General features: G+C 51.6%; 3 protein-coding genes across 3 annotated transcripts; all 3 read left to right on the top strand.

Moving 5' to 3' along the window:
• The first annotated feature begins 10,350 nt into the window (after positions 1-10,350).
• LOC100900818 (mitochondrial tRNA-specific 2-thiouridylase 1) lies at positions 10,351-12,602 on the top strand. The gene is made up of 2 exons (XM_018638363.1): positions 10,351-10,468; positions 11,439-12,602. Exon 2 carries the CDS (start codon positions 11,439-11,441, stop codon positions 12,600-12,602), a length of 1,164 nt encoding a protein of 387 aa, XP_018493879.1. The 5' UTR covers positions 10,351-10,468.
• A 1,242-nt stretch (positions 12,603-13,844) lies between these two features.
• On the top strand, positions 13,845-15,868 carry LOC100900674 (low-density lipoprotein receptor-related protein 2). Its single transcript, XM_003740408.2, has 3 exons — positions 13,845-15,212; positions 15,301-15,412; positions 15,526-15,868. Exons 1-3 carry the CDS (start codon positions 13,845-13,847, stop codon positions 15,798-15,800), a joined length of 1,755 nt encoding a protein of 584 aa, XP_003740456.2. The 3' UTR covers positions 15,801-15,868.
• A 4,718-nt stretch (positions 15,869-20,586) lies between these two features.
• On the top strand, positions 20,587-22,467 carry LOC100900534 (centrosomal protein of 128 kDa). The gene is made up of 2 exons (XM_003740407.3): positions 20,587-22,114; positions 22,314-22,467. The coding sequence occupies exons 1-2, from the start codon at positions 20,646-20,648 to the stop codon at positions 22,465-22,467; spliced, it is 1,623 nt and encodes a 540-aa protein (XP_003740455.2). The 5' UTR covers positions 20,587-20,645.
• The last annotated feature ends 2,436 nt before the right edge of the window (positions 22,468-24,903 follow it).

Here is a 24,903-nt window from a genome sequence, read left to right as displayed (position 1 = left end):
CACAAGAACGAGTGAGAAACCCCTCGATGGTTCGAATTGAGCTTCTGCCACCGCGAGAAAATTGCTCTCTGTCTGTTGTCGTCCGCGACCGTGATCGCGACTCGACTGAGGGCCGATTGACTTCGATTTCGTTCGAACAAATACACGGTTGACAGAATCAAAAATAGCACAGATACTCACAGAAAGCACATCCGAAAATCATAAAAAAAAAACGTCGCGAAACTAGCTCTCTTTCGGGAAATGACACAATTCAAATCCAGTCGCCAGCGTCAAACGCTGCCGGCCCGACGGTGGCCAAACAGTAGCCATGCGTTCTCTGTGCTAGATAGGGGATGGATCGCGCGGTCCAGAAACTCGCTATTGTCTCCCACCGCGAGCTTATCACACAACGAGTGCCGCGACCGGACGGCACTACAGACTCGTCTGATCATTGATTTCGACACAACCACCTCGTTTCGAGATACTCGGATTGGGGCTAACGATCGGACATCAACCGGCAATCGATCTCGACTCTGACACGGTCGAGGACCTCTCGATCACAGATCGAAAATTCATTATCATTTCAAGGAGGACGCCGAGCGAAAGGAGCAGAAGCCAATCTCTCGTTCCTGAATCGAATCTCTCGCGCCGTCAACTGACTACGTTCTGTGATCGGATTGTTTTTTCCTTAGATCGAGGTAGTCTTCGAAGATCCCCCGGACGGGTCGGCTGTGGCGTTGATTCAGTCAAAAAAAAACTGTCGTGTCGCTGCACTGTCCCTGAACATCTTCCTGCGGACGTCCAGTTGTTGTTGTGCCGTGTTCACCTTTCAACGTTGACGGCGAGGTGGGGTCCTCCCTTCGATGTCTGTCGTCCCTCCCACGCCACACCGTGGAACGCCACGGCACAGATCGGCTTTTAGCGAAAGCGCACCGGAAGTCCTCTTGAGTTCCACTTTTCAGATGCCACCAGGCTCCCGAGCGAAATGAGACGCCTAGCCTGACTTCCTCTGGGGGTTTTGCTACGTTCATTCACCCCGATCACCGAGCTTGTTGCTAATTATTGATCTTTCCCTCATGCTCGTTTTACTAATCTCTTCGAAATCGACGTCTCGATGAAAGCAAACCCAGGCGCGATCGAAGTCGATATCTCTCGTCGGATTCGACGATTGAACTCCCGCGGAAATTTCTCTACCTCCCGTCCATGAGAGACCGATCGCCTGGGATTGTGAGCCGGATAGCTTGGGCGCCTTGTTGTCTCAGTGGGAAGACGGACAGTTTCTCGGAGCGAATTGCTATTATTTTCAGCCATAAGATCTGATGACATGCCAACGACTCTGTTCTCGATCGTCGTCTAAATAACGACCGAAGAATCGTTGACAACTTTCTGACAGCCTCCGAGGCTGCCACGACTGATCTGATGTTCGACCAATATGTTCGCTTCGGACGAGGTCGCTTTTCGTAGTTCCCTCTTCATAATGAGACACTACACACTACTAAGAGCGTCTCGACGGTCGACGTAAAATCGACATTTTCGTTCGGTGGTCCCTTGCTCCACCGCGACGACATAATTGCGATTAGAAGAGATAAGAAAGGAGAAGACACTTATCTAGAGCTGCTTTCGTGCGACAACTCTCGCTCCAGGGATAATTATACAAAGTGCCGCGTTAAAGAGAATCTACGTAACAACGCGAATCTAATGAGATTGGACTTCTCAGGGCGCCGAATTACGTCTGAGGAGCGAGGCAGCAGGCCCGGTGGCGTGTCGGCGGCTCAGGAGCACGGTGACATTCCTCTTCTCGAAAGAACTCCCGCCCGGAGTATTCGTCTGATGATCAGACATCGAAAGAGGTCTCCTGTATACACCTATATCGAGAGTATCAAAGTAGCATCTCCTCGAGCGACCAATGGCTTTGACCCAGAAAGCGATTCTACCCCGTTCACTCGCAAACCACAAAGTCAGCAAACATCTGAATGGCCCACATACACAGCGAGGACCCAGTCGATGCGCCTTGCCGAATATCGGTCCATGTTTTGGTCGTTTTAAAGCCTCTTCCCTCCAGAAGCATTCTCGAGCGGACAACATTGGAAATCGGAAATAGATGGAGGAGGGCTCACTCACGCGAGCAAGAGCGACGAACCGCGTTCCCCCGACATATATGTTGCACATACGTTTTCGTAGAGACCGTCCGCCGCCGACCGAACGACTATGCTTCGTGACGTCATCTTCCTTCGGACCAGAGTGACTGGCGACGAATCGCGCGATTTTTCGCACAATGGCGGCCGCTGCTGCGGAGGGTGGGTGGACGTGTATACGGAGGGGGAGGAGAGTTGAGAGGTCGATCTCTCTCGAACTGTCACGTCAGAGCAAAATATAACGTCGTAATCCTCAAAACCCGTTGTTATGCGCCGAAAAGTGACCGGCCCGCCGACAGCGCAAATAATGCCCAAGGAACTCCCTCGGCGCCGCCCGCCCGTGAGCTCGGGCCTGCTCCGCGTCAGCTCCGGGCTGACAATACAACCTGTTCCCTCTGCCGCCGGGATATTGTGAAGGATAGGAGCGCTGCGAACATCCGACACGGAAAGAGCTTTTGTACTTATAAGCCCCGGGCTGTTCCGAACACCGAAGACGACAGCGAGGCTTCTGAAGACCTCGCTGTTTAGAAATGCTCTCGAATTCCTCGGGCACGTCTGCCGGGATCAGCGGGCCCCGGTTTGTATGCGATTGTCATTCGATCTCCAACCTGTGAATGGCTTCGTCTCTTTCACTGCGAAACCATCGTATGCTCCACGGCGGCCGTCCCGAGCCCATTGAGCTTCTCAGCGACTCGAGATTCCTCAATAGTTAGCAGGTCATTGCGAATTGCCGGAATCCGGCGTGGTAATCAATTATCACGATTCCCTAGAGGGAGCTTCAGAGATCGCTCGGGCTCCTGGTTGGCGCGTTCGTCAGTTCCGTCAATTCCGACCGCGAACTGCTCGGGAAACCACGCCGCATATTTCCACGTTGTCTCCGTCCCTCGATCCCATACCGCGTGGGCGTCTCGACGTATTGTCCGAAGTCGGAACTCGAAATGCTCGAAAAAATCTGACATGGTTGCGCTCGGAACGTGAGCGACCTCAGAAATCCCATACAGAGTGAGATCCGTTCTTTCGGATCTTTGGAGAATCGCCGCATTTCTCTCGAGTTGCGGCAGGAGGGACGGCCCGAGCACCGCAGATCATTTCTCCTTCAATGGACGCTGCTGCGACGGCTGATTCGGCACGCGCCCGGGATCAGAAGCTCCCGCAGCCATGATGCGATTGGAGCTATTGCGCATCGAGCCTCTCTCGATCGAATGTCGACGTCCGTACGCTTCATCAGATCCTGATTGACAATTATAGCGACTTCAACTTCGGATCGGTCAAAATAGAATTGTCGACTGCTTCTGCTCTCCGCACGAGCGTCTTCCGTTCTACGAGAGCTCTCTGTAGCGGGAGAAAATAAGTCTTCTTCGCGGAGTCTGCTCGACTCAAAACAGCTGCCGTCAGCAGCGGGCGAGAATCCCGCAGCCATTTTTCTCCGATTTTCGATCTATCTCGACGCGGATTAGGAGCCGCGCCAACTGCGCCTTGCTCAACTGGTGTGGTGGGCTCGAGCAGAAGACACTCGATAAGGGAAACACCGACTATGTGCTCCCATCGGATGTCCGTTTTGACAAAACGAGCTTGCCTTTTTCCGGTTTGTAAGTTTGGTCGAGCCAATGACCTCTCAATGTTGAAGCCTTTTTGATCGAAGATTGGCTTCGGCACGATTAACCTAATGAATCAAGGGCTGAGAACTCGAAGCCACGCTGCACCAGCGATAGGTCTGAGTCGATCCTCGCCGCGACGAGAACGGCCTCGATGAGGAGGATCGATTGGGCCGCCGAATTAGAACAGGATTGCAAGCTTCGTCGGACCGAAGGATATCCGACAGCGTTCTTGGCTCCAAATGTTCTCTACACACATCGCTCATCGCGATTAGACTGGCCCAGGTTGCCTTGGAATGCAAAGAACCGTGTCCTCTCCAGGTTCCGGCTGTTCGGTACTCCGGCCGATCAGGAACGAATCCTCGCTCCTCGAGCTTTCCCGGTCGAGCCGTGATGTAACTCGAGCTACGTCTTCCCGGAATTCAGCGAGGAGTCATTCCAACAGGTGGTGTCACATGACGCTCGAGGTTCGGTTTCGCAGAAGTCTCGCGGAGTAATTGTCTTGATAATATCTCGGTGGCAGGCTTTCCGAGAATCGTCCGGCCGCAACAATGGCGAAAACGGAATCAGAGTCTACCCTGCGTCGAGCAGACGCGAGGGTCGCCCACAAGGTTCTGGGCGTGGGAAATTTTGACAAGTTGAGACCCCACAAGAGTTAAAGCAAAGTTTCGCCTCAGAGAGTTCGGTCACCGAAACTTTCAGAGGATTTGCCGAGGGAGATGGCTCGCTTGCGCAAAGCCGAAACAACACGGTTTTTCCATGCAGGATTCAGATGGGATCTTCTGCTGACGGGAAATACGAGAAATCCGTCACGCAGCAGTGAAAACACCTCGTCGCCACCGGCTCAGAACGTTCCCGCAGCTCCTGTATGTTGCGAAGCTTTCCGCGAAGACAGAGCTGAAGTCTGCACTCCTTCAAATAAAATTCCCCACACAAAGGAAGCGTAGCCCACCCGCGTGGCGAGCCATTGCTTTGAAGAGCAACCGCAAACGGGCGTATAGAACCCAATAAGCTAGATAACACGCTACTCTCGTGCGATGACTCTTGAATCCACGGACACCTCGAGAAACTTTCTCGTCTAGAGTTTTCAGGAGCCGCAAGGAATAAACTAAATCACCGTTACCTCTCTCTTTCCAGCGGAAGTTTTAGCCGCTGCCGCCGTTGAGCTTGTCGACGACGTCGTCGTCGTTTTCCGGACCGTCGTAACTGATGAGTTCATCTTGTTGGTGTTCTTCAGAACCATTCTGCGTGTGAGGCTCCTGGCCCAAAGACGTTCCTAGATTACAGTTCTAGTGCTTCCGGTGTCTCGAGCGGCCGATCGTTTGGTCGGCAGAATGATTGATCAATCAGACAGACAGTCAGTCAGTCGGTGGCTCGGTCGGTCAGTCAGGCCCTCCAACACTGAATAAACAGTCTAACAGTTGAGTACCGACGGAGCGATTGCACAGACGAGAGTACGGAGCTCAGCTCCGCTCCTTGTACTTTGAGAGCACACAAACAATCGGAACACCTCAGATAGTGCAGCTACTTTCCAAAACCACCGGTAATGGTTAGAGAGTTGAGTCGACGGAAAGCTAACAAACTCTTCTCCGCCCGACTCTTGTGCGCCGCTTCGGGAAGAAACCTGAGGGAGTTCGTTGAGAGCGGCAAGGGTTGGCAAGCTAGATGCGTGGCTGCCGACTGGCTAGCTGGCTGGCTGGGTTTTTGGTGGGTGCTTTTCCTTCGTCGTGGTCACTGGCCGTTGCCTGGTAGGCTACAGTGAGTGAACAAGCTCGAGCTTACTCACTCACTGCTGGTTGTTTTGAATCTTCACGCCAAGAATAGAAGAGCACAGCCAGAGCACGGTAACCACCAGCAGCGACGGTTTCAGCGAACGGCCGGCAGCTGTCATTCGCACCAACTTTTCATCTTTGGCTCGTTGGTCGCTCGCTCACTCACAGACTCGTTGTTGACGCTGAAGTCGTTGAAGCTCGCGTTGCACGTGAGCTCAGGACGATGTTTTTATTACTGCTAGGCCAGTCAACAATCAAGGTATCTTCGTCAGGGACCGGCGACTTAATATGGATGCTCATCTCCTGGAAACGACTTCGCGAGAAACGCCCGAATAGCTTTCACAGGCTGCTGTTGCGACAGACTCCTTCTACGGCGCCGCTCAAGAGCTTCACTCCCGTGTGATACGTTCAGAGCGAACTGACTGTTCGCACATACGCCCTCACACTTTCGACCTCTTCGAAACGACGACGCTATTGCCTTGTTTGTCTACCACGGTCATAGGATCGGATCTCAGTTGACACTGACGAATTTGCTGTCGCTGTCTGGTGTTTCCATGTTATCTCTCGGAACTGGGGATCAGCAACGTCATTTACGGTCGCTTCTGACTTCACTCCGAATACCGCTTATTCCGGGACGAAATTGGATCCGTTTACGTTCGGATCGTCCAAGCAGATCGGATTTCGAATGCGACTTTCAGAAAACGAGTTGCAGATTTCACTGTGACACTTTGTGCTCCGCGTGAGCAATGTACTGGATCTGCTTATGAGGACCAGAATTCCTCAGGGATTGTTCAAATACACACAGCCCCCAGAGGGCATGCGGCGATATTATAAAATTGTACACACTCCGGGAAAATCATATTCTGAAATGCAGATGAAGTAGATGATCTCCGGGGAGTCTCTGAACGAACCACTCCATGAGTCCTCTGATGTCTTTTGATGAAGTCACGACGGTGGGAAACAGCGCGACGCGAAACACGCAGCACTTTCGGCTGTCCGAGGAGGGTGAATTTCATCGAGTCAGTACGCATCGCTGCTTAGCATATGTTACAGCCGTGATACTGTGTGATATCGGAGGATGGAAATAACGTGTTGACGTCTGGAGAAGCCATCGTCGACGCCCGGAGAAGATTTCGAGCGAATGACGCCTGTACGTTGACGTGACAGGTGTACGGATGCAGCGGAGGCTCGACTGCGTGCCTCCCAAGACTTGCCGCGCCCTCAGCTGTATTATCGCGGCATCTCTGGCTGGTCTGTTGACGTGTTTTTCTCCTTCCGATACTTACGTATTTATCCATTCTTAAACATAAACAGAGCCCGGAGGCATATTTCTTCATTTTGGCTGTCGGTTGAGCCGACACGGCTCTGAAGACAGGGGTTGGAGCAGACCTCACGGCTGAGGAGATCCTGCTTTTCGCGAAAATGAGACATCGAGCTCGGATCGACTCAGATACCGACCGTCCCTGAATACTGATCATCAACAAGAAACGTGATCAGAGCTCGTCGAGGATGCTGACTCCAACGTAAATCGAACGGCGGCGCAGAGTTTCGCCTGGAGTCTCTGAACACATATCTGGGATATTTTCTTTCTCCTTCACGTTAATGCCACCGAATCTCGGGAATGAATCGTGGGCTTGTCACCCAGAGGAGTCACAACGCCACCCAGAACCGGTACCAGAGAAAGGTCAACGCTCTCCCGGAATCGAAGAATTCGCTCTCCCTCAACCGAGGGCGATTCGACCAGCGGACTCCGAGCGAACCGTTCCTTCAGATGACTCCCGCTGGAAACCTAGCTCGGAACTCACACGATGAGATACTTCTCTCGAGTCCGCATCAATGGTGGCGGAAATTCACGATACGACGCGCTAGAACTTGATCGGAGACAAGGCAGACCGTGCCCATGGTAGAGCAGATCGTCATAGGCACGCTGGGTATCGGCACGCATCACGGTACGACTGCCGATTACACGTCGAGAACTAGTACCTGACGCGCTCAGGCTCGATGCTCGACGGGCACGAATATTGAGCGTGCTGGATCGTACATTCTCCCTGACATGGCAGGCGATTCTGGGTCATTGAATGGGCCCTTTAACCCTGGTCAGGCACAATGGGCCGACGAGACGCACGGAATTTCGAGGAATCAATAGTCCGGGGAAGACCACGCAACGGCCCCCTTGTTCGCTCGTCAGTCGAGCTCGACTAATCGATCCTCGCTTTTGCGCCGATATGGCACTCCATTATTTTGGCCCCGATGGGTGGTACCCTGATGGTGCCTCAGCACCCATGTGGCACCACGCGGTAACTCGTGAATCGATCACGATGGGATGAGCATTCCTGATCGTGTCAGAAGAGATTCTATCAGATCCCATGAGGTGAATAAATAATTGTTGCTTGCGAATTGTCGGGTCTGCCTTCTAGGAGAGGAGTAGAAGCTTACTCTGACGGTGCGCCCATGGGCCGCTCGCCGAGTAGAAGCTCGGGCGGATCGCATGATCTTCGACAGGCTACCTCTCCCTCGTGAACGCCCCTGTCCGTTATGGCGAGCGAGAGTCGCGCGTTACCATCATATAGCTTCCTGGTTCACTTTCGGCCCCGAGATAGGGCTCGCCGTCGAGCCTGCCTCTCGACCCACAGTCAGGAGGGCTGTCCGCTCGGTGGGCTACGCTAATGGGGAGCCTGCTTCGTTTGTTACTCTATGCTGGAGTTTCCTTCCAACACGGTGCGCTGTTTGACTCGAATAAGCGAACCGCCTATTTAATCGACGATTGCAAACTAAGGGAAGCGATGCAGCTTGAACCAATTGTTTTCAGAATTTTTACGGAGCACCCCTTGCTCCGCAGCACATGCAGTGAATGGGTGTGTGTCCGGCCTTCAAAAAGGTTGTTACACAACCGTTCTGTTCCGACCGCGTCAATCGCAATTTCCGCCGAGCTGCGCCGCCAATTGAAATCATCAGAAGACAATGTATTTGTTCTGAGCATGCCTAATCCACGGTTATCGTTCTCGTGAACTCTCCATCAGATCCAGTGCGACCACCGAATCCTACGGTCCCGCCTGGGGGGGGGGGGGAAACAACAGGGAGATAAATTCGTCGTTGGAAAGATACGGCCAGTCGATTCTCTGTCAAGATCAGAAATCGAACACTTGCATAGAATTGTCAACTCGGAAGAACAATACGCAATAACTCGACCGGGACAAAGCTTCCGCGTCCCCGATGAGGGACAGGCCTTGAGCTTCGCGATGTTCCGGAATCGATGTCTCCTGCTCAGGTCGATTCTGACGGAGATGGTTTCACACGGTAGAATCGAGACCAAGCCTCATCTCCGAATGAGAATCAGACCGTAATTCCGAACAACATTAACGAATGGATGATCGGTCTCGTACCGACCTGCTCCTAATGACTTCCCGATAGCCCACAGCTGGCAACCTCGTCCCTATCCGGAAGTCTGCAAGTCGAAATTCTGTCGATTCTGGAAGTCCACACGGTACGCTCCCTTGAATATCTGGCGAGAATTGCCTAATTAAGAGCCTCCGAGTTGACATGATCGCTCAACACGGTCTCGACATGGCTGCGGTTTCCATTCCATCGGTATCTCGTTTCGACAGTGTGATGATTCGCCGCCGCGAATCTGGTGAGGCCGCTCGCGATTAAGAGGGGATATATCGCTAGGATCTGTATATCTCGTGTTTCTAGACCGGAGAAATCGGAATAGCGAATCACTGAACTTGATTTGTTCGTAGATGGGAGGGTGAGAACTCGTTTCCGGAGGAGTTGCGGAGCGACTCTGCGTGGGAGCCTCGAGGCGGAGGAGAGTTGAAGGAAGAGGGAAATACTCGGGAAGTCAAAATGGCGGAAGCCTATAGAGGATGCTCTTCCTCGAGATTTCGCCGACCGCAACAGCGGGGTCCTGCGCAGAACTGAACGTTCCTAGCCCTCTGAACAATATCGAGGGAATTACACGACTGACGAGTTCCAGAGCTAACACTCCGTATCCGACAGATTTCCGGAGACGACAGAAGCTCCAACGGGAGGTGTCAGAGGGAGAGCATTGTTGTCGACCGGATGGATTATGCACCAGATTCTGATGCGCACTCTGTTCCGGTTGGGGGAATACCATGTCGCTGAGAATCCTCCGAAACTGCGGCAGCACAAAAATAAATAAACAGCGTCCCTGGCAAACTGTAAACACAGCAGTAGTTTCACTGAGCTTCCGACTATCCCAGAGAGAGCTCTGTACGAAATGTCGGAGTTGAGCATAGGATTCGGCGTTACGCTGCGAGGGTCCCGGATCCCTGGTCGACTCCCGTAGAGGGCCGAGTTTGACTTCCCTTTTCGACTTCTGGCCGAGAGCGGGAGCTCGAGGGATAATCCACAGAGAAAAATCCCTGAATGTCGAAATTCCCTTGCAACCATGGTTACCGGCAGCCGCCGAGTATCGGCCTGCAATGCATGCGGGGGGTAGCGAGAGAACAACTCACGTTATGAGGGCGGGAGTAGTCAGGTCCTCTTCAAATCCGGAACTTCACCACTGGCTCGGAAGTGCCTACTTGCCGCAATTCCGCGCGGTCCAGCTTCTAGCCGTGCTCCGATTCAGGAGAGTGGGTTTGTATGAGGCGAGAAGTGCCCGCTGATCTGGCGGCATACGAGTCTCAACACGGGGATGCTGCGAGGACGTGTCGGCGTTTGCGCGTGAAGCATGGGGATACGCGGCTTATCGAAGTCGATAGGATCCCTCTGGACAAGAAGCCCATACCTGGCTACGTTGGAGGAAGGCTGGAGAGACCGAGTCGACTTCGTAAATGGGAGTGTTGGCATCCCATCGAACGCCAGTGATGGCGGGCAGCTTAGAGCCTAACTCTAATCGAACATGCACGGCTCTCCTACCAGTAGAGCGGATTAGAAAATTCGTGCCAGCGAATCTCTGTGAGCACGATGAAGAGCTCCTGGTGATTTTTCTGACTTCTCGGCGACGGAGCTCTCAAGAAAGGTAATGAGTCGGATCGTTGTGGAGCCCTGTCAATTCTGTTCATGCAGTGAAGTCGCGGGCTCGTGAGCAGCCCAGCACGGGAACTTCTGGGTGTAAACCCTCTCATTGCACACTCCCGTCGAATACGAGTCATTTCATAGTATCGGATCGAGCCGTCAGGCTCGTGGCGATCTTTCGTCCGTACTCGGCGTTAATAGTTGAGTATCTGTATCGTTAAGTTAGGTTTAGGGGAACAGTTCACGGAGGTGGTGAAAGCTCCCGGTCTGATCAAGGGACTCCCGAACCTGACGACGATATGTCGAAGTACGGGCTGCGATCATCCGCTGATCACTCTATCAGAAGATGCACAGTCGGGGGATATCGTTTTTAGGTGGCTGCTGGGACGCGGAAGGGAAACTAGGCAATCCCGAATCTAATGAGATGAGATTACGTTTCCACTCGATGACCATGCAGGAGGACGAGGCCACGACGAAAATTGAAAAGCTAGGAAGGAGGAAAGGAACACACTATCGCAAGTTTCCTTTGTGAAGCGACAGCAGGGGTCGGTTTCGAGATGCCTCGGTTTGATCGAATCTATCGGTGAGCTTCTCGACCCTTATCGGGATGCTTGTTCGCACTCGCGGTACGATTCGCCCAATATTCCATTCCGCTTCCCTAATTCCCTGGTGAGCAGGAATCGATCCTAGGCCTGCTGACTTCTTACTGCGGGAAACGAATACAGTGATCGAACCGTGAAAGGAATCGATTCTTGGGTGAAGATTCCGAGGTCCGAGTTAGAGGGGGTCGATGCTGAGCTCCTCAGACTAACAACTGGTAGCTCGGAAAAGAATGTGAAAGAACTTGAAGCTCACTGCATGTCGAGAATAACTTGGGCGGTCGGAAGATACAGAAGGCAGCGGCGGCGACGACAAGAGCGATATATCTCTTGCTATATGTCCGACTCATTTGCTCGTTTCCTACTCTTCGGCAGATGATCGCCTGCGCGTTGTCGGGCGGAGTGGATTCCGCGGTTAGTCTTCATCTATTACTGAAGCGATTCCCACGTCGACTCGTGAAAGCCGTATTCATGAGGAACTGGAACGAAGGCGGCGATATTCAATGCCCGCTCTCCGAGGACCTCAGCAGCGCTCAAGCTGTCGCCGAACATTTCGATGTGGAAATCACGACAGTGGATCTATCCAAAGCATATTGGCTCAACGTCTTCGAACCGATGCTGCAGGAGTATACGAGCGGTCTGACTCCGAACCCGGACGTTCTTTGCAATAGGCACATAAAGTTCGGTCGTTTGCTCGATTTCTGCCAGAATGCTCTCGGAGCCGAGAAACTCGCGACAGGGCATTACGCGCGAACTCGAACATGCGAATATGACAAAACCACCCATTTGCTCAGGGGTAAAGACCTCGTAAAGGACCAGACGTTCTTTCTCGCTGGGATTCACCGTAGCGCACTGCAATTCGCAGAATTCCCGATCGGTGAGTTCTCGAAGCCGCAAGTGAAACGAATGGCCGTAGATATGGGCCTACCGGAGCTGGCAGCTAGGAAGGAGTCCATGGGAATATGTTTCATAGGAAAGAGGGATTTCAAAGGATTCATTGATCAATACGCTGAGGCGCGACCGGGGAACTTCATTGACATGGATACCGGCCGAGTCGTTGGTGAGCACAAAGGCAAGCACATGTGGACCTTGGGTCAGAGAGCCCTCCTGAGGAATAGTCCGGCTCGCTACTTCATCTCGAGAACATCGGAAGGCAACGACATCTTCGTATGCGCTGGTCACGATCATCCCAGTCTTTTCGCTGATTCCGTGAGAACGTTCACGCCTCACTGGATCAATCCGTCCTTCGAGGGCTGGACCGGAAACTTGACATTTAAGAGTCAAAACAAAGAGCCTGTTGCCAGCTGCAAAATAGTTGAGAATACCGAGAAGGGTTTGAGTATGAGGTTGGGACACTTCAAGCGAGCCGTGGCTCCAGGCCAGTATATCGCCCTCTATGACGGTGAAGAGTGCGTCGGGTCGGCAAAGGTCCGATGGAGTGGTGCCTCAATAGATTTGAGCGCTCATGATCACTCTGATATGGGGCGCACACTTTCGGGTCGTCGTTCAGAACGAGATATGTTAAGAGCTCTTGTGTAGTTTTAGAATGATGGTTCCGATGATCAATAAAATAAAATATTTTCACGAATTCCGCGCTCTTTGCTTTTGAGGAAGATGGATAAATGCCTGGCGTCTCGATATATACTAGCTTCTGAAAGATGTATCGCCTCTTCCCCTTCTTCCGTATTCAAAAACGCTTGCTTTATCTTTCCACCGTACATTTCCCCGTTCCTCAGGGGAGCCAGCTGGCCGGGCTGGTCGATTTCTCAAAAGCGTCTCCCTCCTCGATAGTGGGGAGCGGTAGAACTCCGAAAGCCTTGCGCAAGTTTCGGTGGTCAACGCTTTAGCCCACCAAGTGTTTCGTATATTCCAGGCGATAGGAAGAGGCTCGACAAGAGAGCCTCCGATGGAACCACCGAGGGAAGAAAGGAGGGCCCGTGATCGAGGCTGGTTCAGGAATTGGAAGCGACATCTGAGACGACTTGCGAAAAAAGCGCGAAGGGACGTCGACGCCGTCGATGGCTGTGTCGATGAGGCGAGGAAAGATGAGCATCAGTCTGCCGTAGCCGATCAGAAATCGAAAGCGGCCGAGAATCCCGTTCAGCAACTCCGTATAGTCGAAAGATCACGGCGAAAGCTGCTCCACAAAATTTCTTTGAGGCTAGAACACTTGGAGCGTTTGGAAACATTGCGAGCCCTCGCCGAATCGAACACAGATTCCAGTGAGCGAGATGCGTCGGATCTTTTTCATGCTCACGTCGGACGTTTGAAAGAGCGACTACTTGCCATGAGGGGTGCACTCGAAAATTACTACTATAAGTCAAACTTATCGCTCCCAACCTATGAGCTCGATGCGATCCTCGGCGGCAAGCGAGTCTATAGTTTCCAAAGCGTCGACCAGCTCTTAGAAATCCGAACGGAATGGGACGCTTACGCGGACGACGATGGACAAACCATACCTGTGAGATGGTGTCTCCCAAACGATTCCCTAGATCAGGCTTGGTTAGAGTTCCAAGAATCGTCGATGCGCCTCGAAGGATACCCCTCCCCCTAGACGGCTCCTGAAGGCCGAAACCGATCTGTCATCAGGCGGAAGCAACTCCACTGTTCTCTCGCAAGCTGCTCTAGAGAAATGAGGGTGAAATGCTCCGTTTTCTTCTTTCTTTTTTGTTCCGGTCACGATATCACTTTCTCTGTGTCAGAGCCTCGTTCTCTCTGGCTTCCTTTCCCTGCGAAAGGTCAGCCGAACGACGTGTTTCTGGAACTCGCCTCCATGGTAATATGATCGGTCAGGAGCTGGGAGTCGCTCATCGACAAACGATGCGTCGAACGCTCTTAGTTCTCGTCGTGTTCGCTGCATACGATCAGGTGCAATGCCGCGAAGCCCGAGCTCGCTGCCTGCATCAGGTTCGAACGCCGAGCAAGTGCTTCGCAGAAGGAACGTGCGTGCTCCACGCGAGGCTCACGCCTTCCGAAAAATCGACTGAGTTCTATTGCTGTAAGCACGGTTTCACCAGCAGCAACAATCAATGCGTGGACATCGATGAATGCAAAGCAGTTCCGCCGCTCTGCGAACACACCTGTCACAATCACCCTGGAACCTACTCGTGCGGATGCGGTGAGGGATCTGCGTACGATGACGCCACCGGAGCTTGTATCAAAGTCAGTGTGTGCTCAGCGCTCAACTGTAGCCATTCCTGTACTTATAATCAGGAGGGTCCTGTTTGCGACTGTCCGAGGGGATTCGTCCTGGAGTCCGGTAATAAATGCAAAGCCGTGGAGAAAATATGTCCGACCGGATACCACATGGAATACGATAGCCATACGTGTCGGGTGATGGGAGATGCGCCGCAGATGATTTTCGAGTACGAAGGTCAAGCATACGAATACCCGCTGCGCGAGGAATCTCAACTGAAGAAGATGGTCACGGTGGAGGGTGTAGTCAACTCGATTTTCTACGAATCTCGGAAGAACCTCGCATACTTCGCTGGCAAACAGCTCACCGTGTATAATTTCAGCACCACACCTCCCGCCAGCACCGTGCTAAGCCTTCCTTCCTACGCGATCAGTCTTGCGGTGGACTACGTGAACGACCACGTATACGTGCTTGATGAGTCTTCATTGGACCTATGGTCGAGCAAAGACGATAAATTTACATTGTTGGGAACACTCATCGAACACGATGGCTCCATGACTTCTCTCGCGATCGATCCCGGGAAAGCGTGGCTATTCTACTCGTCGATCGGCGTTGTTGTCCGAGCCCGGCTGGACGGACGAAAATTCTCAGATCTATTTCGATTTTACGACCACGTCGATACCGAGGATGTCACGAGCGAAGTTCTCGCGATCGACAATATCGACCTCAATGATATCTTCGTGTTCTACGCTGTGAACAAGAATATATTCAGCTTTGCCGTTGACGGCAAACAGAGCTTGTGGGTGACCGACAGTCTTCCGGGAAACGTTGCTTTTATGGATGTTTTTGAGGATTTCATCTATTACACGATGGAAGGGATCGACGGAATCCATTCACGGACAAAGGACGGTCTCAAAGCTCCCATCACTTTCTTCATGGGACAGGGGGTGCGCGCTATCTACGTGAATCATCACTATCGACAGCAGGACGATATTTCGTGGAGATGCAGTAAGGTGAGCGGAGATAGAGCCTCGAGGGTTGGAAATGGTCCCGGATTCCTTAGATCTGACCTTAAGGAGGCAAAACTACTCTTCACTGCAGAAATGTGACCAAATCTGTTTCCGTGACGTGGCCGACTCCGCGCGGTGTAGTTGCACGTCGGACTACGTTCTGGGTCAGGATAAGAGCTCATGTTTGCCTGTCAAGCCCGCAGGTGAGTTCGTATAAGCGGCTCTTCACCCGGAGCTGGACATCCCTCGATGTGGAGCTTTGCGGTAGGTACGGGAGCCTTCCTCATTAGTTCTGAGGTCACCGCTTCCATTTCAGAACCGGTGAGCCCTCTCGGAACTCCGAGTCCCCAGATAGAGAGCCGAGAGGATTCTGACGCGCTGTGGGTGACGACGACGTCAACGTCGTATAATGCCTTACTCCTTGTCGCATGCATTCTTCTCGTGAGCGTTTGCGTTGTCCAATCTCTACTCGTGTGGTGGTTCTACCCTCGAAGGAGATACTCGCGTGGATTGAGTGCATCGTTCGCAACTAGCTTGGACGGAGGCAGTAGTTGCGTGGCTCTGGACTCCGTGAGGGATCTTCAGAGCTGATGCTATCCTGAGAAGCCCTTTCGAAAGGTCCGCCACCGAATGTCGGGCCCTCTCGTTCAACCTTGACGAACCGTTTCCTTCGCAAGCGCCTCGTCCACCAATCACCACGAGTTCAGGATTCTTGCCGTTTTCGAAACATGAGCGAAATTGTTTTCCGGATCTCCGAGACATAAAGAGCATTTATTGAATACGATTTGACAAAAAAAAAACCTCCATTCATTGATGAGGCTGAGAAACTTGATCTGTCCCATGAGAAAGTCTCGTAGGGCCAAAGTCGCGTCACAGACTGTTAGCCATTCTTCAGTGATCTGTGAACTTTAAGCACGATGATGACATCTCTTTATCGAGGGGGTCGGGCGAAACTGGATTCATGGGGCGACGTTAGGCTGAGGAGCCCTCACAGTAACTCGTTCCTACTGCCTCCCCGCGGCACGGTACATGTACTGCATCAGATGTCGTAGAATCGTGAAATTCCGTCTCGACACCGAGCGAAAGGCTCGATGTTCGAGCAACGTCCTGGAAATTTGAGAGCGAAATAATTATTGATCTTACGTAGCTTTTCCTTTCACCACGCTGTCAAACTCCCCTAGTCCGTGGCACGCATGTCGGCCATGAATGCTTCTCAGTGCTCCCATCCGATCAGGACAAGGGAAAATCACGAGGGAATTATCCGCTCCTCCCTTTCAACGGAGAAATGCTCTGCTTCTTGTGATGGGAAGCGTCGAGCGAGCATGCTCGGATAGGAGTTGAACTTCAAAACCTCGTTCAATTCTCGCCGGAACCTCATTTTCTGCCAGCGGGCTTACGCAGCTCCCTGGGGAGATAGACAAAAAATCGACTGCCCCACGGCTACACTGAAGGAGAATAATCGAAGAAGCTCCAACGAGCTGTCTATTCCACGCGACTACTCGGTCTCACGCTCCTCCAGCGAAACCTGATAAAAATAATTGGTATCATACACCGCAGCATGGAGAAACGTGAAGAAGATCTATACCAGAGAGGCCTTGATTCGGTGTCTATCTGATTCTCCATCTCGATGAAGGGAAAGCTGTCTCATACCAAGTACTTGCCCAGATCGAGTTCCTGGGTATACTGGAAACGATCGCTCCGACGCTATCTAAGATGTAGGCGGGGCCGTGGAATTGTATTTAGGAGCGACTCGCACTTCGCGCGATCCTTTGCGTCTCGTTAAACTGTAATTGAAAAATGTTCCGTTTCCTGCCCGGGTGCAAGTTGCTTCGCCGCAGTCGTACGGCCGGGATACGAATATGCGCCGTCCAATTTTTGTTGCGGGACATCAGATCTAGTGGCTGTCCCGAGGGCGATGTTTCGTGTCCAGATTGCATCAACCGCGACTCTCTGAATCTGCGTCGTACCGACTTAAATTAGAGAGCGAACGCGTGCAGTGTCTCCAGAACAAGACTTAAATGAACCTCGGAGGGGGCCGGAGTCTCTAGCGTTTCGCCCTCAAATTAGTCACGCGGTTCGTGACATTTTGCGTAGAATTAATTATGACGGCGTGACCTTGGGAGCAAAGTCGAAGCGTCGAATTTTCGTCTTGATGCGCTGCAGCGGGAATATAGGACCAAAAACGATAAGTTTTCCAGGCAATTCATTCCAGGACCCGATTCTCTAGCATATGATCCCATGGAATTGTCGCCCCAGGATCGTATAATTCCCAAGGATACGATTCCATGGAATCAGCGCTCGCGCCCCATCGCTCTGCTGACGACATTCGACATGACCCCGGAGGCAGCTCCGCATTTCGCGAGGAAAGCCCGCCTCGATACTTCGGAAGGAGAGACGTGAGCAGGCTCGATGGGTATGCACTGGCCGCTCGGAGTTATTCGCAGGTTCCCAGAGAACATTGATTCCACAACATGGGCCTATGGGATCCAGGGAGCGAACACGATGCGAAGAAAGCTGTAGGGGATGAATAGCTCCAGGAACGAGATCGAGCGCTGCTACTCCGGGCGTCAATAGCATGCCTCTGCAACTTCCAGGCGAGGACTGCTCATTCTTGTCTACGATCGATTGAGAGTCCTGCCGTAGTCGAAAGTGTTTCTTCTCGAAGAAAGCTCGTATCAATCGCCTACGGCGCGCATGACCCATGGTCGCGAATATCACCAGAGCATTGTAGGTTCCAACGAATACTCTCCCCTTGCAAGGCGAAATCCGTTTCGATAGCTAGGCTCCGGGCTGCGATGGCTGATATGCTAGGCGGAAGATTCTGATATCCAACCGAGCATTCCAGAGAGTCTAATTTCCAGAAAGGGCGTGGACCTGGCAATTTGCATACCACGGACGCTGCTCGGGAGCTGAACATCGTCGAGTTCAATATGAATCGAAGCACAGCACAGGGGCAGAATCCTCGCGTTCCTGGAACGCAGAGATATCTTCTGTCTTTGGGCGGGTGCATCACTCTCATCAGATTCCAACATTTCTAAAACATAAGTGACTTCCCTCTTGCGAAAGATCGAGGCCTCCAGAAATTTGACCGGCTTGCCGTCAAATCCGAAACGATTCGTGTTCGTTCGCCATCGGCTTCTCCGGATATTCTGAGTCCTCTGGGACCAGTACTCCCGGTTTAGAACCATAGAGCGAGCTATGATCATCAAATGAAAATTCCTCTGCACGGCCGAGGAAGCCTTACGCGGGATCAGGATCGGATCACAGAGAATTCCGTAGTTGGCAAAATGCATCCCTTGAGGAAAAGATTCTCCGGTCGGGATACATCCTCCCGTGAGCCAGTTCGACTGGGGTCGATTCTGATACATTGTTCCGAAGGACCTGAGGGGGCTTCCCGACTCCACGGTAAAAATGAGGTAGGTATTCTCCTCGTGATTGTTCGCTCCGAGAAGCTCGATCGTAGAAATCGACTCCTTCCGCGGACGAATATTCTTCTCTTACGTCATGAGCTTGATGGATATCAATTGCAGCAGAGCCTAGAGAAACCTCCGATTTCCTCAACGAGCCGCGATGGCTCCACTTTTTCCCGCGTCAGGACGCAATCTTCCTCGAGGAGTATCCCGACAAAATGATGTGGTCGAAAGAGGTCTCGCTGCTCCGAGCAAGCAACGAGCGGGGTCAGTGATCGCTTGCCTTGAAGGTGGTGTAAATATTCGGTAAGACAGGTGTATGCCATGGCTCCGAGGTTCCTTGAGAGACGCCCTTTCGCGGCGTTGTGAAGCATGCACGAGGGAATACGCTTAATGAATATGCGCTAACTCCACTCGATCAATGTGCGGCTAACGTGTTGCGTTCAGGCCGAAGGGAGAACGAGAATTACAGAACATACCGATGGGCTGCCGTCCTCCCTAAATGTCAATTATCACCTTCATATGTTATTAGGAGCTCTCGGCACACTGACAGATGAATTTTCCTGGGTATCGGGGATGTGGCCGAAAGCTTAATACTCTCGTCACTGTCGTGGGAAAATGAGATGCGGTCCATGTGTAATCGTCCCGCATCTGTCCACAAGAGCGCGCGGTATCGCGGCTGGGGGGGCTTGGTGCTCGCTATGGCTAACAATCACTGACTGATATGTTCCAGTACAAACAACGCCTTTACTGCGGTCAGGATAATCCGCGGAATAACGACCGACGACCCTGCAATATACGACTGTCGTGTGACCGAACGGCGGATCTCCTCGCTCGGGAGAAGCTTCATCTTCGCGGAAGACGAGCCTCGTGCTGTCCGTGTGGATATTACGAAAACTGTTGCTGCTTCATCATCTTGATATATTGTACCGTCTCCCGCGCAAATGCCGGAGCTTTTTAAGCATATCGTGGGCATGCGTTCGCTACCGCATACGATCGTATCCTTCACAAGGGAGCAGCTTCGATTCGCTCGGATGGATGGCTGGAGTGGGTAGGTGCTTGCTCCATCCGTTTCTAGGTTTTTATTGATGAAGGCAAGTCGGACGAGTTCCAGACTCGCGATGAATCATAGCTCCTGATGCCAATAATCGAGTTCATTCTCGCCTCGGATTTTCCCGCATGATGCTCACCGACAGTCTGACATCTCGAGGATCTATCTTTTGATGGAGATTTCCGAGCCTATCGACTCTGGGCTCGATGGAAGTCGGAGGTCTTCCGCCTCCGGTGTGGGCGTTGTAGCCTGAGCACGGCGGATATTCCCGATAGTGTTTGCTGTGTTACTAGTATTCCTCGGATATGAGCGCATTGTTTGTATCGGAAAAGCGTTCCGATAAGGAAGCGTCGAGACTGAGTGTCCGGAGGAATGAACGTGGCTGCTCATGGATGGAGACGCAGAGCTCCACGACCCTCCTCGTAGGATGAATTGCACCAGAAGCAGCAGTCTCTTTGGAACAAGTAGCGAAAGTTGAATGCACGCTGTCGTTCCTCGCTGTGATTGTACGTGGACTGACTGACGCACGTTGCGGCGTTCCCAGGTCTTCTGAAAGACGGGTCCCGTGGTTCAGAATGACCTTACGCTCCCCGGAATTCAACGGCTTCTTGGAACGGAAGGGCCCGGAAGATGATCGAGGCAGCTCTTGAGTTTTTTCAGCCTTGAAAAATATGAAGAATCATGCCGCCTCCCACGCTTAATCAATTCTCATTGAAACTCCGAGAATCGGATGCGCCTCTCGATCCCGAGCTGTGGGCCGTGGATACTCACTTAAAGACCTTCTGGTGACCAGAAAATCAAAATGGCGCCTCCCGTCACTCCCAGAATTCAAATTTTGGTTGAGCCGCACCGTTATGTTTAGTTAGAATTTTACGTTTTCATAAGTCTTTGTTTGGTTCTTCGCCTTAGTTCGCACCCGGTTTTCAAGTGATCGTTTTGTGTTCCGGAAATCTGCACCGAGAAGCTTCCGTCACCATGGACTCGCTGGATAGCTCGACTCGTCACGAGCTATCCAAGCTAGGATACAGCCTCGCACGGAATGGTTCTGTTTCTCACATTGTACGGACACTATTGAAGGATCTCAGCAGATTCCGGAATGTTTCGGAGGATCTGAGCCAGCTGAGCCGTCGTAATAACGATCTATCACTTGCCGCTATGCTATACAAAACTCAACTCGAAGAGAAAGACGCCGAACTCAAAATTTTATCGAAAAAATTCGATGGTGAGAAAGAAGCTCTCGAGGAAAAGATTCGAAATCTCGAGGAGATGCTGCCAAGAACAGTGGAGGTCCCAAAGAGCAACATTCTGCAAACTCTAGGAGTTTCCCAGACAGATCGCGAGGCCTTGGATCTGCTTCGATACGCCGACAAAAAACTCCATGAGCTGGAGAACACCAATCGAACTCTGATGTCTCAACTGGATAGGAATGTTACGAACAGCGGTCTTCTTATCAACAAAATCAAGCTCAGAGATAGCGAAATCCAGAGGCTCACCCAGCTGGTCAACAGCGGATCCTGCAATTTCGGAGTGGGCAGCGGGAACGCTCAGATTCAAGTTCTACGGGAGCAGAATGCGCGCCTCCAGAGTGAAATTGATGAAATCCGTGGCCGTGCCATAGAATCGTCAACGAATCATGACTTTAAAGCCGAACTTGCGACGGCCATCGAAGAGAGAAGAGAGCTAGCCCGTCAGCTGGATCATTACACATCAAAATTGACAGCACTGCAGAAGCTTCTGCACAAGTATGAGCACGAACTCAAAATGGCTCGGCTCGAAAGGGACAACGCTCTCGCCGCGGATAAACCCACCGAAAACGCCGCCACATCAACCGAGCCTCTACGAGGGAACATTCAGGATGAAAACGGTAACGTCACCAACTACGGAACCGAATCATCGATGGCGAAGCAGCGTCCGAGTAGAAATAACGAGAATAGTATCCCGGGAGACAGAAGCGAAAAGCTCGCGGCCTACGAGAAGAAAATATCAAAACTTCTCAGAGACCTCTCAACTCTACAGGACGCGGTCGCAAAGAAAGATCAGGAGATCACGCAACTCCGAGGCGAGATCGCCATTGTAGGGCTGGCCCACGAGGAGAATCTCAGATTGCGCGCTGAAGTGAGCTCGTTGCGAAAGTCTGCCACAGAATTCAGAAATGAGATCCGGCAACTGCGTGGGCATGTCAAGGACTTTTCTGCAAACGCAGCGCGAGCCGCCGACGCCGTCCATGGCAGCGCCACAGTGGTCCATTCGCGTGCTCAGAGTCCTCATGAGGAAGAACTGCCGCACCTGGTTGAGAAAGCATCCGGGAAGTCCGCGAACCCGTCTTCCGGTATCAATGGCTGCAGGAGTCAATGTGAGAAAAGTGCGTCAGCGTCCCTCGAGACTCCGGCGCTTCTCGAGAAAGTTGCGTTGCTCGAGTGTGAAATGCGTCGACTTCAGGCTCAGTGAGTATGGCTCGATGTCTTCACTTGCGAGAAGCCATTTTCCGAAGAGTTCTCGAGGAGACAGTGAGGAGCGGAAAACTCTTTTTCTTAGCATGTTTTTCTTCGCTCCCTCGAATAATGGCCGCTCCTCCGCATGCTCTCTGCAATCGTTTGCTTCTCTAGCTAGCGCTTAATCGCGGTTCGCGTTGATTATTTCCAGAGCGGCCTTAGACATCGAGAACAGATTGCGAACCGAGACGCGTCTTCGTGAAATGGAGCAGAACCCACCGAAAAAATTCAGAGGACTCCTGAAGATTGACGGCGGAGTCATGCGGACGGAGTTCGAGATGCAGGCCGATGCCCCCGACCGATGATCCAGCTAATCATTCTGAATTGAAATCTGACCTATGTCTATGTGGAGTCACAAGTACCTATAGGTAGAAGGGCGGCTCTCGAAACGCAAGCGTCGCGTCGCCGACCCGACGACTCAGGAATTGTGCTCACTAGTCTCTGACATGATATCGGAAGAGGAGAAGCTGACCATCCCTTCGCTAAGAATTTCAAGACTCACTCGGGTTGACTTTTGTGGAGATTACACTGTCACTCGAATCATAGGGAATACCTTCGGGTGCTCTATCCTCGACCATGTCTGTGACGAAAGTTTGCATTTATTTTCGTGCATTTATCCTTATTCCGACATGTTTTGAAAGAGGAAGGTGAGTGAGCATAGTTTAGAGCAGCGATCCACGCGTTTTTGACCTTCTCGCAGAAACCCAGTCAACATCCCTAGCGGGCGTGAATTACTCACGTACCGCTGTCACCTTGACTGCGCAAGACGTATTAGCTTATCGATCCGGTATGCGTCTGCACCTCCCACATCTGATCATGTCTCCGGTGCCAAATGGTTTTACCTCGGTTTCGCTTTCTCATAAACTTTCGAGTGTAGCAGCAACTCCGCTCCGGTTCATATTTCGGAAGCAGCATCACGTTCCTCCCGCCGGTTGTAACTTTTGAGGCAGAAATAAAACAGAAGCTTCGTGTTGATCTCAGTCTCCGAATTCTCCTCTCTGGAGGCTCCGGGAGACCGGATAATGTTTCAGTGGAGACCAGACGCGACTGTGAGTGAATCTCGTCCCCGGGTCTAGTCGAAGAGACGCGCGCGTCGCAGAGGTGGACTAGTGGACTTCGAGAGAGACGGGAGAGGAGAGTGACTCCATGAAACCCGGTCGGAAGGTCTGCGGATGTCAGAGCAGGAGGAGCGTCTACCCCATAAGCGATTTCTACGGGGAATGAAGCAGTCTCCGTGTTCCGGTCTCCTCCGCCAGCGGAGCCAACGTGTTCCTAATTCAAGGAAGCCTGGAGAAGCTGGAACTCGAGAGCCCTCAATCTACAGGTGGCGGCTCAATGAATGGAACGAGTAGAAGAATTCGCCGGGCAGAGCATCTGAGCTTAGTACGGCCATCAGACGTCTCGATGAATAAAGGATATATATATATTATATGTATGTATGTATGTATGTATGTATGTATGTATGTATGTATGTATGTATGTATGTATGTATGTATGTATGTATGTATGTATGTATGTATGTATGTATGTATGTATGTATGTATGTATGTATGTATGTATGTATGTATGTATGTATGTATGTATGTATGTATGTATGTATGTATGTATGTATGTATGTATGTATGTATGTATGTATGTATGTATGTATGTATGTATGTATGTATGTATGTATGTATGTATGTATGTGTGTATGTATGTATGTATGCATGTATGTATGTATGTATGTATGTATGAATGTATGTATGTATATTATATGTATGTGTGTATGTGTGTATGTATGTATGTATGCATGTATGTATGTATGTATGTATGCATGTATGTATGTATGTATGTATGTATGTATGTATGTATGTATGTATGTATGTATGTATGTATGTATGTATGTATGTATGTATGTATGTGGGTATGTATGTACGTATGTATGTATGTATGTATGTATGTGTGTATGTTGTGTGTATGGATGATGTGTGTACGGATGATGTGTGTATGGATGATGTGTGTATGGATGATGTGTGTATGGACGATGGGTGCCTGATGTACGTACGGAGTACGAATGTATGCTGCTTCATTTTCGGAAATCTTAGTGATCATTCCGAGCGAGCTCTTCTTTCGCTGGAGATGGACCGGCAGTAGCTGTATCGTCCATGTGTGCCTATAATGGAAGTGGACCTAAGAGCTACAAGCCATTCTGTATCCTGAGCGAGCCGGCGAGCTCTGATGTCATTAAGGTCTTCTTCTCCGGCCGATCTATCGAGAGGCAATTTAAGTGAGATATAATGATTCGAGTGCCAGACACTTGCAGCCGACAGAAAGCGCCTCCCGAGAGCTAATGACCATCTTGGAAATCCAACGTTCTGGGTACTCGAAACCCTCGTCAGATTGAGCCAGGGCCCGGGACCAATTCGTAGGGGACCTTGGACGCCAACTGTTGACATTGGTGATCAGGAATCAACGATGGTGCGACCTTGATTCGATAAGTGACATCGCACATGCGATAAACGTGAATGCTATCCATGGCGGCCGAAGGATCCGAGTCTCCGATAAACGTGACGTGCAGTACAAATCAAATCCATAGCATGATCCGTGGCGTTTAGCGAGTGCGGTCGTTTCCTTCAGAGGTCAGCTCGTGACGTTAGAGCGATTTGTATGCTGGCAAGGCCGCGAATAGTCCCGCTGCGTGGCGGAAGGGTTTTCCGTGCTGCCGATTCCGAAAGAATACGATATTCCGGGGCACGAGAACG

This window comes from Galendromus occidentalis, unplaced genomic scaffold (assembly GCF_000255335.2).
Source record: "Galendromus occidentalis unplaced genomic scaffold, Mocc_1.1 scf7180000076944, whole genome shotgun sequence".
Taxonomy (NCBI): domain Eukaryota; kingdom Metazoa; phylum Arthropoda; class Arachnida; order Mesostigmata; family Phytoseiidae; genus Galendromus; species Galendromus occidentalis.
This window is presented reverse-complemented; position numbering and strand designations above follow the sequence as displayed.